This window comes from Colobus angolensis, unplaced genomic scaffold (assembly GCF_000951035.1).
Source record: "Colobus angolensis palliatus isolate OR3802 unplaced genomic scaffold, Cang.pa_1.0 Scaffold456, whole genome shotgun sequence".
NCBI classification, from domain to species: domain Eukaryota; kingdom Metazoa; phylum Chordata; class Mammalia; order Primates; family Cercopithecidae; genus Colobus; species Colobus angolensis.
In genome coordinates, this window is record NW_012117999.1 from 859082 (window position 1) to 875972 (window position 16891).

The window sequence follows — 16891 nt, forward strand, 5'->3', positions numbered from 1 at the left end:
TTATAGGTTTGTTAAGATCAAATATAAGAAATATAAAAGCATTTTAACATATATGAAGTGCCTTATAAATGCTCTTATTATTAAACATTTCTATGAAATGCCATAAATAAAAGCTAGGTGACAAGGCAGCCAGATCACTTGAGGCCAGAAGTTCGAGACCAGCCTGGCCAACATGGTGAAACCCCATCTCTACTAAAAATACAAAAATTAGTCAGGTGTGCGCCTGTAGTCCCAGCTACTCAGGAAGCTGAGGCAGGAGAACTGCTTGAATCCAGGAGGTAGAGGTTGCAGTGGGGAAGATCGCACCACTGCACTCTAGCCTGGGTGACAGTGAGACGCTTTCTCAAAAACAAAAACAAAAGAAAGCACACACACACACACATATAACTGTTTTGCTAAGTAAAAAGAGGAATATTTGGAATTTTATAACATAATTAAAATGAAAAGGATTTTGAAAAATGGGAGAAATGATCAGAAACAAGAGAATGTCGTTCAAAGCAAACACAGGACATTTAATAAAAAGCAGCAAATGACTTATAAATACTGTTTATTGTAAATGCAAATAAAATTGAGGACTGTGTTTACTACAATTTTAAGGAAAATTGAAAAAGATGTAGGTGAGAAATTAAAAATAATGCTAAGGATTAAGTCTAGATTAGGTTAAATTTAGTGTAAGAGTGAAAGCTTCTATGCCAAGGTGCTGTTAGACAGAGCTGGGGAAACTGTTGCCTTCACATGGTGTGCTTTGTGACTCCCTGCTGACCAAAAGTATTTGGTCAGCCTTTACCATCAAATGTTACAGTGTCTGAAATTACACCTGCAGGACAAGTTTTCTAGGCTAAGGTTAAATATCCCTAATAAGGGACCTATTAAAAATTGAGATTTCAGGTCCTGGTTATTTCTTAAGACCACAGCAGCCTTGAAAGCAGGAAGAATGAGCTCAAGAAAGGAAAGGGAAACACACACTCTTTATCCTCTTCCAAAAAAGATTTTTTAATGAAAGTTACACTTTCTGCAATATAGCACCACCCATTAACATTACAGAATGCAGGGAAGCTTACCCTGATTTTGCAAAACTTACCACGTCTTTTGAGTTCCAAGAGGAATATAAACCATACATTTATAAAACCTTTATTAAAATATATATTTAAAATATATATATTGTCTTTTTCATGAGTTATTAGCAGGCAGATTTATTCCAATCTTTGAAACAACACAGAATACAACAAAAACAGGCTGGGAGCATGGGCTCGCGCCTGTAATCCCAGCACTTTGGGAGGCCGAGGCAGGCAGATCACGAGGTCAGGAGATCAAGACCATCCTGATTAACACGGTGAAATCCTGTCTCTACTAAAAATACAAAAAATTAGCTGGGCGTGATGGCACATGCCTTTAGTCCCAGCTACTCGCGAGGCTGAGGCAGGAGAATCGCGTGAACCCAGGAGGCGGAGGTTGCAGTGAGCCACGATCGTGCCACTGCACTCCAGCCTGGGTGGCAGATCAAGACTCCATCTTGAAAAAAAAAAAAGAATATAACAAAACCACTTTAAAAGAGAACAATGCATTTTAAATATATTTCCTGAAATAAACAATATTCCTTAGAAAAGATACAGGGTATTTAATTACCTAGATTTTAACAAAATATTCTTTATAGAAATAATTATAGTCTTTACCACAGAGTCACCAAATCTGTACCTAATCAAAACAGAGTCAAATAGACCAGCTCTCATTCAACTGCATTAGGAAACACCAATTTCACATAGTACCACAGTACTTCTCTTGATGTACAGCAGCAACCTCTGCTGGACAAAAAAGGGGATACTTCTAATAACAAAGCACTGAGCTCAAACCTGTTTTGAACAGGAAGAACTTTAAGTTAGATTTCTTTCATTTCCTGTTAAACCAACACCTAAGTTAAAATTATTTTCAAGGTCTTAAAGATGCACGGGCCTTATCAAGTATATCCTTTCTGATTTTTGGGTAAGTTGGATGTGCTTCAAGAACCTGCAAAACAAATAAAGAACCCACAAAAACTTGTAACTAATGATCAAAAACTATGGAGCTACAAAATTTACTAGAAATGAGCATTATAGTTAAGATTTCCTTGTACTAATACTACAACGGCTATAACACTTTTTAATGGTGGCATTTTAAATGTAACATGATGATTCCTTTATATTAACGGTAGTTAGATGAGAACAATAGAATGTGAATATCAAATGTGGAAAATATAACAAATATAATTGCCTAGATAATAGATGAGTTGTATAAAACAATTATGTATCAATGATTTAGAATAGTTTTGTAATTTAGCTTTTCATTCATAATATTTGATAAACCCTTAGAAAGTGACTTTTATACAGCAGCCCACATTAGCTTTACCTGAAATGATCTTGAGATATACATATTTCTAGATCTACTGAGTCTAAGAGTGGGGAGATACTTGTTTTTTTTTTAAATAACTCCAAAAATGATCCTAATATATAGCCTTACATTAGCATACAACCCTAACCTGCCTGAAATACTGCTTTACAGAGACTCAGTAACTAACCGCAATTACTAGGGCCAAGTATTTACTGTAATGATGCTGACAGATAGCTCTGTGGGATAAGGGGCATTACAAAATTCTTTTCTAAGGAACTTTTCTTGGAGGTCCTCACGATGTTTAATAGAATGTCTTATATGGAATATCAATGGGACAATGTATATATAAAGAGACTCTGCAAATTCTAAAACCATAATTTAAATATTTGTCATCTTAGTAGGTGATCATTTCGTAGGGGATGAATTACAGAATGTAATTGAATGACTTCTAATAGAATTCCTTTTTATCTCTAATTGATCAATCTGAATTCTCTAATAACCAGATTCAGACACATTCACAAGAACTTCTAATCAGAACAATGATCTGGAGAATCTATACCGTCTTCAAATATCTGCTAACTTAAAGACTAAATTTTATTTAATATGTTTCTCCCACTGGTCCTTTTTATTTATTTATTTTTAAAGTAAAAGTCTCTTTTACTCCACCTCTTTAATCCTACTTCTTTCCATACATGTAAATATTCTATGGTTTATTGTTTAATATGTACCCTTCAGTGGTCCTTGTCTTTAAAGTGACATAAACATTTTATTATTTGATCTCAAAGTAAAAACATGTTTTTTATTCAGGTGAACATCATTTTCTAAATTTTGAACATGGATAATCTTCCTAAACATACTTGATAAATTATTTAACTAAAATTATATATCCTCTACTTCTATTCACATACATCTGGAGATTTTAAAAAGTAGGAAATTGTGCATCTGAAAAATTTTAAGGAATCTAAATTTAAGTGTTTACCTGGTGACATATGTCAATTGAATCCACATATCTTTTTGCTTTTAAGTAATTAAATGCCAGTTTGTATCCTGTTAAGACAAAAACCATAAAACAGAATGATGGAGTACACTGCTACTATTACTTTTCCTTGCCTCCTCCTCTCTTTGCTTACTCACTAGAGAATCTGTAAAGGAGGCTGGTGAATGAACAACTAAACTACACTACACAGAGAAGTTGTGTGATAATAGAAGGCAGAGTGACACAAAAGAAGTGTAAGAAGAAAAGAAAGTGGAGTTGGAAAAAAGGATCACGGTGAATACACTGATTGGTCAGAAAGCTGCCATTCCACAACTGTGGTTTCTATAACTTACTAGAAAAGTCTCATTTATTTCAGGTGATAGTAAAAACTCATCATAAGGCAGTAAATGACAACACAGCCATTCACTTATACAGTACAGATTTATTTAGCACTTAACACAGGCAAACTGATGCCTACAGTTATGAGGTTTGCATTCTATTAGGAGAAAAAATACATTTTAAAATAATTTCTTGAGTAAATGAATAATTTCAAAACTGAGATAAATGTTATGAAAGAAAGATCCAGGCCAAGAGTTACCATAAAGAACCTGAATCGGGGAAGAATAAGGTATCAAGAGATGCTGAAATCTGAAGAATGAGGCATAAACTAGCCTAAAGTGGGAATCAAGGACACTCTCAGACAGAGGAAACTGCGTGGATTAAGGCCAGTGGTAGGACACATAGGGAGTTGATGAACTTGGAGTATGGCGAAAAGACAAAGCACGTAGGAGAGTGACACAGAGGAAGGCAGATTAGTCATCAATGACTGGTAAGAATTATCACAATTACTGATAGTGAAATGCCACATTTCTACTATCAACAATTAGAAGAATGTTTAAGACATTACTTTTAATGGATGTTGTTCTCCTGTAACATGCTATAAAAATGAGAAAAGAAGAAAAGTAACAGTAGCTGTGCACTCAGTAAACAAGATATAATGCAATATAAAATAATGTGTAATAATAAATATCTCACCCTACCTCTTAAAAATATGAAATAAGAAATGTGAATAGTGCTCTTGGGCTCTAATAAAAGTACCAAACCAAATGTTTAAAATTTTAAGTGTTTGAAAAGAATTACTGGCTAACATTATCAGATGGTAGTAAAAAGAAAGAAATAGAAATGATCTAAAATTCATACTATTTTATATAGTCAGGCACTGCATGATGATGTTTCATTAACAACAGATCACATACATCATGGTGGTCCCAAAGATTTTAATACTGTATTTTTGCTGTACCTTTTATACGTTTACATACACACACTGCTTATAGCATTCAGGACAGTAACATGCTGTACAGGCATGCAGCCTAGGAGCAATAGGCTATACCAGATAGCCTAGGTGTGTAGTAGGATCTACCACCCAGGTTTGTGTAAGTGTACTCTTAAGATGTTCACACAATAATGACATTGTCTAACGATGCATATCTCAGAATATTTCCACTGTTAAGCAACACATGACTGTATATACATATATCTACACACACACACACACACACAGGCACACGTGTGCAGGGCCTATGACAGAATCTCACAGCTCAGATTTTAGACGAAAATACGACGTTCCAGAGAGGTAAATTTGATGTTATTACCAACAAATTCTAAAATGAACTAAAAGGGTTTGTGACATTCAAAAATAAAAGCGATTTTTAAGATGTCATGCCAAACATACTTACATGGAAACTAGTCAAGATGTCAGTTTTGGTTTGTGGTTTCCTGACTAGCTTTGGGATCTTATGCAAGTGGTTTGAGCTGTCATTTTCAGGTTTTCTCATTGCTAAACCAGGAATAACAACTCCTCCCTCTAACTCTTGGTATAATTTTAAAAATCACATAAAATACTTGTGAAATGGTTTTTAAAACCTTAGAATACCACAAAGTATTAGCATTTTTTATATGTAAACATTCAACTTATCATCACAGAATTTTAACACTGGAAGAAACTTGATACACGACCTAGTACAAAAATTTCAGAGGAAATAAAGAGCTCAAAAGGGGAAAGAAAATGTGCACTGCAGCTGTGCTATACCTGCCACACTTACTAGAACTCAACCACATGCAACCAGGAGAGACAGAGAGAACGCAAACATTGTACACAGTCTAATGACTGTCACGTAACCTGAGAATGGGTATGAAGGGGGCAACATGAATAGTTTCTTCTCTCATTGGATCTCAGTTGTTCCTAGTGTGTTTCTTTTTTTCCTCGTATATATTTAAGGTGCACAAAATGATGTGGCTGTGTATATATGTATGTGTATATATATTTATTTATTTATAAATAAATTTTTGCAATTTACTGCAGTCAAGCAAATTATCCATTCATCATTCATCCTGGTGCCTCTCATAATGACAATATTCAATCCTGAAATCTATGGGAAGAGCATGAGCATGATTTTTTTTTATTTTTTTTTTGAGACAAAGTTTCACTCTGTCAATCAAGCTGCAGTGCAGTGGTGCGATCTTGGTTCACTGCAAACTCCACCTCCCGGGTTCAAGCAATTCTCCTGCCTCAGCCTCCCGAGTTGCTGGGATTACAGGTGGCTGCCACCATGCCCCGTTAATTTTTGTATTTTTAGTAGAGACGGTGTTTCACCATATTGGCCAGGCTGGTCTCGAACTCCTGACCTCAGGTGATTTGCCCACCTTGGCCTCCCAAAGTGTTGGGATTACAGGCGTGAGCCACCGCGCCTGGCCATGAGCACCATTTTAAGGGTTTTCAGACAACTGAAAAAGTGAAATGCATTGTTTATTTGGCAGGCAGGTTGAGGAAGTTAGATGCAATGACAATCTTAAGGATGAAATTGAGGAATTAATGGAGAGCCTTGGAAAGAAATGTTTATCAAAGCAAAGTTGGAGGAACTGATAAAATAATCTACAAAATACAATGATGACACAATGAAAGAACTAGTCATTTGGAATCTCTTTATTTGTTGAGGTCTTCCAAGGAATGGAATATATAAATAATTTAACTTCTATGTTCATTCCTTCTGTGGAATAAAGTGTCAAAATTAGTATTTTAAGGATATTTAAGGACTTTTTATTTTATGAGGTGACTTTATTCTAAAAGATATGTCACACCTTAGAATAAAAAATACTATAAAATCATTAGTTCCTGTGCTTTGTACAAGTCTAGTAGAGTATAAGAACAGACTCCAGGAAACTAAAAGATGAGGGAAGACCTGAGCTGACAGCAGTTAGTGTGAGGGTGACTCATTTGACTGCAAATCAAAATTGAATTCACACTGTGACATGGCTGCTGAAAAGACTGATGCCATCTTAGGCTGAATTAACAATGACAAAATGCCTAATCAAAAGAAAAAAATAGCTTAATTATAACTAGCCAAACCATAGTTAAGAGGTTTTTCATTTATGGTACAACAGGTCAGAGGGGCATGGAAAAATAAAGCAGCACTTTCCAAACTTACATGGCCATGGCATCTACCACCTTCATACTCCATTCTGTTTAATTTAAAAAAATAATAATTATTAAAATCTCCCCAAGTATTCCAAAGCACAGTTTGGGAAACACTATTTTAGAGCTTCCAGGAGACAGCAACAAGGAAGATGAGAGACTCAGACAGAATTCAATCTTAGGAAGAATGGACAAGTAACTGCAGATGGCTTGAAAAGAAGCCCTAGGACACAGGACAGAAGACTGAAATTTAAAAGGTCATGATCTGTAAGAGGGAGGCATTCTGTAGGTTGCTCCGGAAAACAGACTTGGGCAGTTTCAAGGAGACATATTTCAACCCAACACAAAGAAAGAGTACACAAACATGAGGATGAGCTCCCTGGCATGAGGGGAGAGGTTGGTCATGACATATATTCTGATGCCACCTCTGTTAGGGACACTGTAGATTAGCATTACTCAAACTAACAGCCTATAAAACACTGGGAGTGGATGATGCTCAGGAGAAAAAAAAAATGGCCCATGGTCAAATAATTGTGGGAAACACGGCCCCTCTGTGATATCCATCGCAATATACATTAGTGTTTAACGGCTTTGAGAAGTAAAGAAACCTGTGTAATTAAATTTAATGCAATATTTTCCTAACTTACTTCGCAATGGAAACATCTTTTTCCATGGCATTCCCAATTTCAAAATAGCACCTCCTTTTAGAAGGAAGAGAAGGGGTCAGAATTAGACTAGATGTACACTGAGGTGACTGAGGACAAGTTTGGAACTCAGGAAATTGAACTATTAGTAGCTAATAATATATTATAAATATAAAATTTATTCTCCTTTCAGAAAGGTTGACAATGAAAATTGACTCAATGTTTATCGTTTTGAAAAAAATCAAATGCATTTAAATGAAAAGTAATAAATAAAACATAATTTTTCTGTGAAAAATCTAGGTGATTGCCAAACTCACCTACTGCTGGATTTGTCCGATTGCTGTATTTCCATGCCATCTCATAGTTCAAGGCGGCATCTGTATATGCTTGCTCTTTTTCCATAATGTATCCCATGTATTCATAAGCTTTGCAGCAAGACTGAAGAAAAATGGGAGACATCAATAGATTAAGCTTGATATCACTAAGATTTTATGGGATGTTTGTGACTATAGAGGTCAATCATATTAACCCATTTAAATGACAAATCAAATGATGGTTTTCAACCTTGGCTAGGCAATCAAATTTTTTACTGAACTTAATAAATGATTCTGATGGCAAGTCTCCATTACAAATCTGCAGAATCAGGGTTTTCTTTACAGAATCAGAAATACACAACAGGACATTTGTATTTTACACAAGCACATGTACACTATTATGAGTAATTTCAACACACACAAAAACGGAGATAAGAGCATAATGAACTCCACAAACCCACATCTTCAACAATTATTTCGTGACTAATACTGTTTCACCTCTATCTCACAAACCTACCCTTCTGTATTAACAGAAAATATCCTCAGATATTATATCAACTAAGTCTCAATGTGTTAGTGTGCATCTCTAAAGATGTTATTTAAACAGAAACAATTGTATCACACATAAAATGTTTATGACTCCTTAATAGCACCAAATATCCAGTACTGTCCAAATTTTAATTGTCTCAATATAATTTGTTTTTGTTAGATTGAGGACTGAATAAGGACCAAACATTGTAAGTGGTCAATGTTTTGATCTAGTCTTTTTTGATCTAGAGGTTTCCTTTAGTATGTCTGTCTGTCTCTCTGTGTCTCTTTTCTTGAAAAGAAATGCAATAGAAACGAATATTTATCCCCAAATTTCTCACAGCGCAGGTTTAGTTGACTGCATCTTTGTGGTGTTTATATAACATATTCCTATGTCACTGACATTTTCTGGAAATTGTAATTAGAGGTTTGGATTCCATTTTGATTCTGGAGGGGAGGGGTGAATCTACTTCTAACATCAGTGCCATGATAAGCCACACTGGAGCCTGAGGCATAAAAACATAGATGTGTGTTTTTGTATATTTCTTAATTGCATTTTTTCCGAGAATATGAGTTTAAAAATATTGAAGAATCTGAAAGTATATATTAAAAATCACTACATTTAAGACTGAACATTTTATTTATACCTAAACTTAATTTCTTATCATTTTACTTTTCTCACTTTAATGGAAGAAATCTCACCAGCAATATTTTCATTAAAACTATTACCAATTACCCATTTTTAAAAAAACATAAAAATATGAATATAGGAATGCACATATTCTCTTTTGACTCAGGCTCCAATAAAGTTCAGCACAGCTGCATTAAATTATTATTTATCTTGACTACTGAGTGTTTCACTTGTCTCATCCCAACCCTAGCCCTGCCATTGATGTATGTTCTTCTACTGGGAAGCACAGAATGTCTGATTCTCCATCTTTTTGTGATGTTATATCCATATATAAATTTATCAGGGTTGAAAAATGGGGACAGTCTATCAGTCTTTCTTCATTTGTTAGCTGGAAAATGCCTATGATGAGAAACGTCTCATTGACTATTTGGTTAACCAATTCTGTATAGAAAAGGCAGGATATTTATTTGCAAGCTTTAGAAAGAGCAGTCAGTTCACTAGCATACTGTAGTGGTCACCAATTAGGTTTTTTGTTTGTTTTTCTCTATTTTGGATCTTTGAGAAGTCATGGATTTAAACAGATTTTATGTGTTTCAATATATTGCAGTTATCATTCTTATCGATACTTAAAGTATCCCAACTTCGGCTGCTGGAGGTGTCTTCAAGTTGGCCCCTAGATCTTTGACACAAACTCTAATCATCATGGATAGCTTCCTTCATCATCTGGTACAGCAAGACAGTCTAGTGTCGTCTTGTACATTTCCTGCCCCAGATATGGATGGCTTCCATTTTTTTAATTATGTAATTCAAGGTTCCTAAGCTTTAGTTCTTAAATGTCATGCTTTCAATATCAACATATTCAACCAGCAGGGCTGAATGAAGCTTCTAAAGCAGCCATCATGTTCAGCCATGCAATGTATTGTTATCAGCGTTGTGGCAAACTGAAATTCTGTGTGCACTGAAATTCCCATGCAATCTTGGTTAATCCTAGACTAGATATGAAAGGGTAATCTACTAAGCAATTTAGATTTTCAAAGCCTATTAATGAGCATTCTGCTTTTCAAAGCCAATTTAATATAAAATTTATGTAACTAATCATCTAGAATAGTTTATACATTGATAAATGCTTGGATCATTCAGGTTCTTAAGTTCCTAGGAAAGAATCTTAATAGTACTAGATAATCACAATTCCTTTTTTAAAAATAAATGGTCCATTTGTAATCTAATTTGCTCAAGGAGAATAAAACAGATTTACTGTGATTAAGATTTTGAAGTAATTGATATGAATACATGAAGATAAATATCATTTCTAAGTTGTGTGTAATTATTTCTCAACAAAAAAATAAATCTTAACTTTAAAGAACTGCTATAATGACATCTTTTGTAGTTAAACACCAAAATGTTAGTAAAAAGTCTTAAATTCTAAGGACTTTATAATACTCAATTTTATACCTAAAGATAAGGAATTTTTATTAAACAAATGAAATTAAAAGCTGAAAAGACTTTCTCCCACAAAATATATTATGCATAATAGATTCTAATAATGAGAAAATGACATGCAGCTGCAGTAAATTCATCAAGCGTATTTCTTAATGGGAGGGACAGACGTCCGCAATTAATGTTCTTCTGCAACTTTCATTAGTTCTGGGATGAGATGGATAATCACAGGCAAACGTTTGACATTCCAAAAACACTTTCCGTTAAGTAGGGCATCACTAGAGCTGAAACTTGAAATTGCATAAATCTTTTTTTTTTTTTAAACTTTAAAGGACAAACGGCTTTTTTCTTATTATTAATGCTTGTTTCTTGATTGTGGTAAGAATAAACATTTAATTTTCAAAAATCACACAGGAATCCTTGGAAATGGACTAACACTCAACGATAAAGCTCATGCAGCAAAGGTCAATAATTATTTTCTACTCTTCAATCACCTACTCTATTATGACGTAGGCATCGTTTTAATAATTCTTCTGCCATGTCATATTTTGCTGATTGAATGTAAATATCAGCAAGTAGCAGCCAACTCTTCTCAAACTCTTCGGCATCAATAGCATTCCAATTCATTTTCGCAATACGTTTCAGCTGGTTTCTGGCTCGTGGAGTCTGTTTCAAGATCATATAAGCCGTTGCCATTCCCAAGAGTGCTGGGATATGATCCTTCTATAAGAAAATAAACTTTTAGACCACAAGATGCACAAACATAAATGTCTCAAAAACATACAGAAAGCAGAAAATGCTACATGAGAACTAGTTTGTGGATTCTATTTCTAGTTCCATTACAGATAACTGTGATTACAAGTCATTATTTAACACATCAAATACCCTCAAGCTGCTATGAAGAAACTTGGTCAAGCACTGTGTGGTCAAGATAATTCAAGACAATGACAACTATTCAGATGCCATATGCACACAATTACAATAATTAGTGAGATTTTATCTTTAATGGGGTTCAAATAGTCATGTTTTAGTTTTGTATAGAAACAGAAAAAATAAAACTGTTTCAGTAAAATCCTTATTGAGCAGTTTGTATTTCAGATTTAACATTTAGGCTCCTTACTTCTTTCACCTGTCAAAGACGAGTAACAATAATTTACCTGACGATGGTCCTTACCCATTATGACTTCTATTGCTTTATTCCCCTCCCTTCTCCTTTTATCCAAAAACCTCTTCTCCCAATAAAGTTTGAACAACGAAATGTTAAAAATAAGGCACATAATTAATTCACCACTTGGAAAGTACATGAAATAAACTCATGCCTTAAATTATGCTTTTAGATTTGGAGTCTGCAGCTTCCTAAAACAATCTATATGATATTCTTTTGGATCGAGTTTGAAGTCAGAGAATGTCACTCTATGAAACCAATAGGTTAATGAGAATTCATATAAAATGGAGGCCATTAGTGATCTATCCAGACAACTAACTTTCATAAGCAATAATGTGTATGTTCCTGATTAAGGTAGGATGCTTCTTAAATTTCAGCAGAGGGATTCCGATGCATTTATAAAGAAGCCTCAGCTTAACATACAAATAAAGGGGCCAGGTGGGCAGCTCACATCTGTAATCGAAGCACTTCAGGAGGCTGAGGGTAGTGCATTACGAGACCTCGCCTCTACTAAAAAATAACAAAGAAAAACTAGCTGAGTGTGGTGGCCAGCCCCTGTAGTCCCAGCTACTCAGAAGGCTGGAGTGGGAGGATCTCTTGAGCCTGGGAGTTCAAGGCCACAGTGAGTTATGATCATGCCAGTGCACTCCAGCATGGAAGACAGAATGAGACCCTGTCTCAAAATAAAAACAAAAACAAAGGGTAAGAAATTGTGACTGAGGACTGGTGATATCATTACTATAATAGAAGTATACTATAAGATAGCAAATTTGGGTAACTGATAAGGAATATTGAAAAAGGAGAGTGGTAAAATGTTCAATGTCCAATTGATCACGGTTGGAAGTAAGAAATAACTCTGGAATAGAGAAGGGCAGTACATCAGGGTTTTATAAAAATAGCTTTTATAAATATAAAAACTTCCTTACCTCAAATTCTATGTCTATCAATAAACTTCCAAGATGTAATCTGTTCCTCTAGGTAAGGGGTGGCAAAATGGTTTGAGTGTTAAATCCAACTGATTGGTTGTAGATTACGAAGACGTGTAGGATGTTACCAGTAACAGAGCCTCACCCTCTCCCCAACCCAGCCCACCTCAGGTGGGCCAGGAGAGGAGAGAAAATAGAGGTCTGCTATGTATTTGTCAGCGAGGTCCTAGGACAGCCTAAGAGGAGGAGGGTCCTGTTAAAAGGTCCCACATTCCCCCTACACTACACAAATAAAAATAACCTCTCTGACTTACACTTTGAGTTTGATTAGAATCTACCGGTTCTTCACAACTTGATCACTCCTGCGTGAACTGAAGAACAGTTTCTAAAAGCAAACCTGAGTTCTAATCCCTGCATTAGGTATTTCTTTCTGGTGCAGACATCCTAAGACCTAGAGCCAGCTTCTCTCTCTGTCTCTCAATAACTCTAAATTGCGGTAACTTTAGATTGCAAAGGATAAGACTCGGATGTGGACAATACAGCTGTATTACAAACATCTCATCTTTGTGGTTCGAGGTGATGCAATGAAAGCAAGTGGAAACACTTTAGCTTGGGTTTAATGTATCTTCCAGCATTTCCTCCATGATTTCCTGTCACATACCTCTTTTACAGTCCCTCTGAATGACACACAGGATTGTGAACATACCCTATGTTTTTCTGCCTCCCTGACTTTGTTCACATTTTCCTCTTCCTCTGGAACACACTGTCTTCACTTCTGCCTGTTAAAATGCAATTTATCCTGGTTCTTCAATCATACCTATTTCTTAAATCCTATTTTTTCTTAAATCATACCTTCTTTACAAAAGGGTCCCCCAACTCTCCTTATACTGTCTCCTACAGCATTTTTATTTGCAATTCTAGTAAGGAATGTAACGCATTTTGCTTTGTATTAAGTCATCATAGTCAGTATGCTTGCCTTGTCTTCCATAGACTATGAGAAACTTGAAAAAAGGGACCATACATTATTTATCTTTGTGTTTCCCACTATGCTTAGCACTTGCTGGCTGCTTAATGAATATTCATTATATTGAATATATGCAGCCTATGAGTTAAAAGAAAAAAAATGTGAGATAAAATTTGATGCTTATGAAACTTCAGCTCATATATCATTATCTTTTGAATAATATGGTTAGTAAACAGATCTGAAGATAGTATTTTACTAACCACATACGTAAGGATGATTAAAAAAATAATGCAGTCTCATCAACAGAAAGCAGGCATAGTCTTTCTAGGAAATAGCTGTAATATCATTCACTGCTTTTGGCTTTTTTTCCTCTCTTAAACTTCACAGTAGGGATAATGGATTTAGTCAAAATAAACTTTCTCATTGTTATGAGATAGAATAGCACATCACAGCATTCAGTAGCTATGGCACTTGACATGAGACTGCGCTTCCTCATGTTCCTAGAGATTCTCTTAGATGTACATGATTGCTCTACTTCTGCTCTGTCTTCATTCAGCAGCTGTCATCCATCTGCTCCACAAAGCCAATTCAACAGAGCATGACCCCTGAGCACATTACTTCAATGTGTGCAGAAGGGCATTGCTTTGGAGGGCTGCTGCTGACATGCTGCCCTGCTCTTTTGTTCCAAGTGTGGTAATAAAGCTGCCATCTAGGATACTTGTACCCAAGCCACAACATGAGTTGCAGGTCTCCCAAACCCCTGACATCTCAATCTCCTCCAGGGCCCTGGAAGGTGAGGGGAAAGAGTTCACCGTATAGGGCTTTGGGTAGTTTATTGTTGCCACTGTGACCACTGAACCACAAGAAATCACAGCAAAATTCTGTGTGTCCTCTGAGAGACAAAAAATGAGCTTCCAGTGGCCTACAGCATCACTGAATGGAAGAACAAACATGAAATCCAATGAATATGCTTAAAAGTAACTTACCAACTGCTGATGGGAGGGTATCTAGAATTCCTTTCTTAATATCAAGTAATTGAAGAAATAAAGTGCTGTGTGAGGGAAGGAAAAACAGTATCTACAGAGTAAGAAAAAAAGTGGAGGAGGCCGAGGTAGGTGGATCACCTGAGGTCAGGAGTTCCAGACCAGCCTGGCCACCATGGCGAAACCCCTCTCTACTAAAAATACAAAAAACAGCCAGGCATGGTGGCAGGCACCTATAATCCCAGTTACTTGGGAGGCTGAGACAGGAGAATTGCCTGAACCTGGGAGGCGGAGGTTGCAGTGAGCTGAGATCGCGCCATTGCACTCCAGCCTGGGTGACAAGAGCAAAACTCCATTTCAAAGAAAAGGAAAAAAGGTGGATTCGAGCACAGCGAAGAGAAGAAAGCCTCTGATTTTGTAAGAATAATACTATGAAAATAACAAATCTGAAAAGATTGCAGGAGGTTATTTCAGTGTTGCCAAAGAATATCATTATTTGTGGCCGGGAGCGGTGGCTCACGCCTGTAATCCCAGCACTTTGGGAGGTTGAGGCGGGTGGATCACGAGGTCAGGAGATTGAGACCATCCTGGTTAACACGGTGAAACCCCATCTCTACTAAAAATACAAAAAATCAGCCGGACGTGGTGGTGGGTGCGTGTAGTCCCAGCTACTCGGGAGGCTGAGGCAGGAGAATGGCGTGAACCTGGGAGGCAGAGCTTGCAGTGAGCTGAGATTGCGCCACTGCACTCCAGCCTGGGCAACAGAGTGAGACTCTGTGTCAAAAAAATAAAAAAAATTAAAAATTATATAATTATTTGTATGACTAAGTTATAAGCTGTCAGTATTGCTCTCATGTAGCTACATAGCTGGAAAAATTCCAAGTTCATGTAAGTGAAGAGGTAAGATACCAGGGCAGCCAGGTGTTTACTTCCACTTAGTAAGTTAATCTTGGCTACATCTACAACACAGAAATTCTCCAGAGGATAAAGTGGCTCCCTTGAGAATTAACTTACGTACTTTTGAAGAATTCCCTTTCTCTGGAATTTAACATTCCAGTAGAGAGAAATACATCAACGACACATGAAAACAGTAACATTGTCTCTTCTGCAAAGAAGGTGACATTGTATATGCCCAACTATATACCTAATTTTTAATAAAAGTTAAGCCGGGCGCGGTGGCTCATGACTGTAATCCCAGCCCTTTGGGAGGCTGAGGTGGGTGGATCATGAGGTCAGGAAATCAAGACCATCCTGGCTAACACAGTGAAACCACGTCTCTACTAAAAAATACAAAAAATTAGCCGGGTGTGGTGGTGGGCCGCCTGTAGTCCCCAGCTACTTGGGAGGCTGAGGCAGGAGAATGGCGTGAACCTGGGAGGCGGAGCTTGCAGTGAGCGGAGATCGCACCACTGCACTCCAGCCTGGGCTACAGAGCAAGACTCTATCTCAAACAAACAAACAAAACAAAGCAAAACAAAACAAAAAACAAAACAAAACAGGTAATTAAGTCAATCTTTCTTCAGAAAATAAACAACTAATCAAAATACATGTTTCTATACTACCAAATAAAGATAACATATGAAGCTGAAAAAGAAAATCCACTAACCTCAGATGCTGCTATTTCAGTGAAGGTATTTAACGCTTGTTCAACATTAGATTTCTGTTTGGTAGCCATTAAGCAATAGTTTTCCATTATGCGAAGCTGTACGTGACCCTGAACAGTCTGAGGTTTTAGTTCCTTAAGAAGTTTTTCTGCTGTTCTTACTGCCAATTGCACAGATTCTTGCTTTTCAGTTGAATTACTGTATATAATTAAAAATAAATCACTTATGTCTCTTACTCATGATACAATTCATTGAGATTAGAATTGGCTTTTGTACAAAAAAGCTCTGGGCATTCTTTTATACTCTTTTTGTCATTCATTTAAAAGTAATCTTTTGTGAAGAATGTCACTCATTCTCTTCTAATACAAAGTGAAGCACAGTTACAATGCATTTTAAACAAAATTAATAGGGATTCAATAAAACACCATTAAGCATTAATTTCCTCTAGAATGAAGACAAAAGTTGGACAATATCTACATGTTGTAAATGTGTGCATTCCAGCAAATATAAAACTGTAAGTAGAATCATAAAATTAACATACATCTATTCAAAAAGTGAAAGGAAAGAAGAGGAGGAGGAAAAAGTGACAAATACTGTATTATTTCATTCTATGTTTAATCCATTTTACACACAGGAAAACTGAGGCTCAAACAGGTAATTTGCTAAAGGTCACGCAGCTAATAAGTGGTAAACCTAGGACCTGAATCTAAGTTTACCAGACATATAAAATCTACTCTGTTCTCCTCACCACATTGCCTATCAGACTCTCAGAAGTTATGTGTGTCAAAAAGTGATAAGTGCAATTTGAATATTTAATAGCAATTTTCTTGTTTTATACATACAAACACACACATATACACAAATCAATTAATAAAAGGAAATT

General features: G+C 36.1%; 1 protein-coding gene across 1 annotated transcript in view; it reads right to left on the reverse strand.

The window, feature by feature from the left end:
• Positions 1 to 530: 530 nt before the first annotated feature.
• TTC21B (tetratricopeptide repeat domain 21B) overlaps positions 531 to 16891 on the reverse strand; it is an 83917-nt gene continuing 67556 nt past the window's right edge. Inside the window, exons 25-29 of the mRNA XM_011958028.1 lie at positions 16011 to 16206; positions 10865 to 11089; positions 7774 to 7894; positions 3344 to 3411; positions 531 to 2004 (exon numbers count right to left, since the gene is read on the reverse strand). Coding sequence (XP_011813418.1) covers positions 1927 to 2004; positions 3344 to 3411; positions 7774 to 7894; positions 10865 to 11089; positions 16011 to 16206 — 688 coding nt within the window. The 3' untranslated portion in view covers positions 531 to 1926. The remainder of the gene's footprint in view (positions 2005 to 3343; positions 3412 to 7773; positions 7895 to 10864; positions 11090 to 16010; positions 16207 to 16891) is intronic.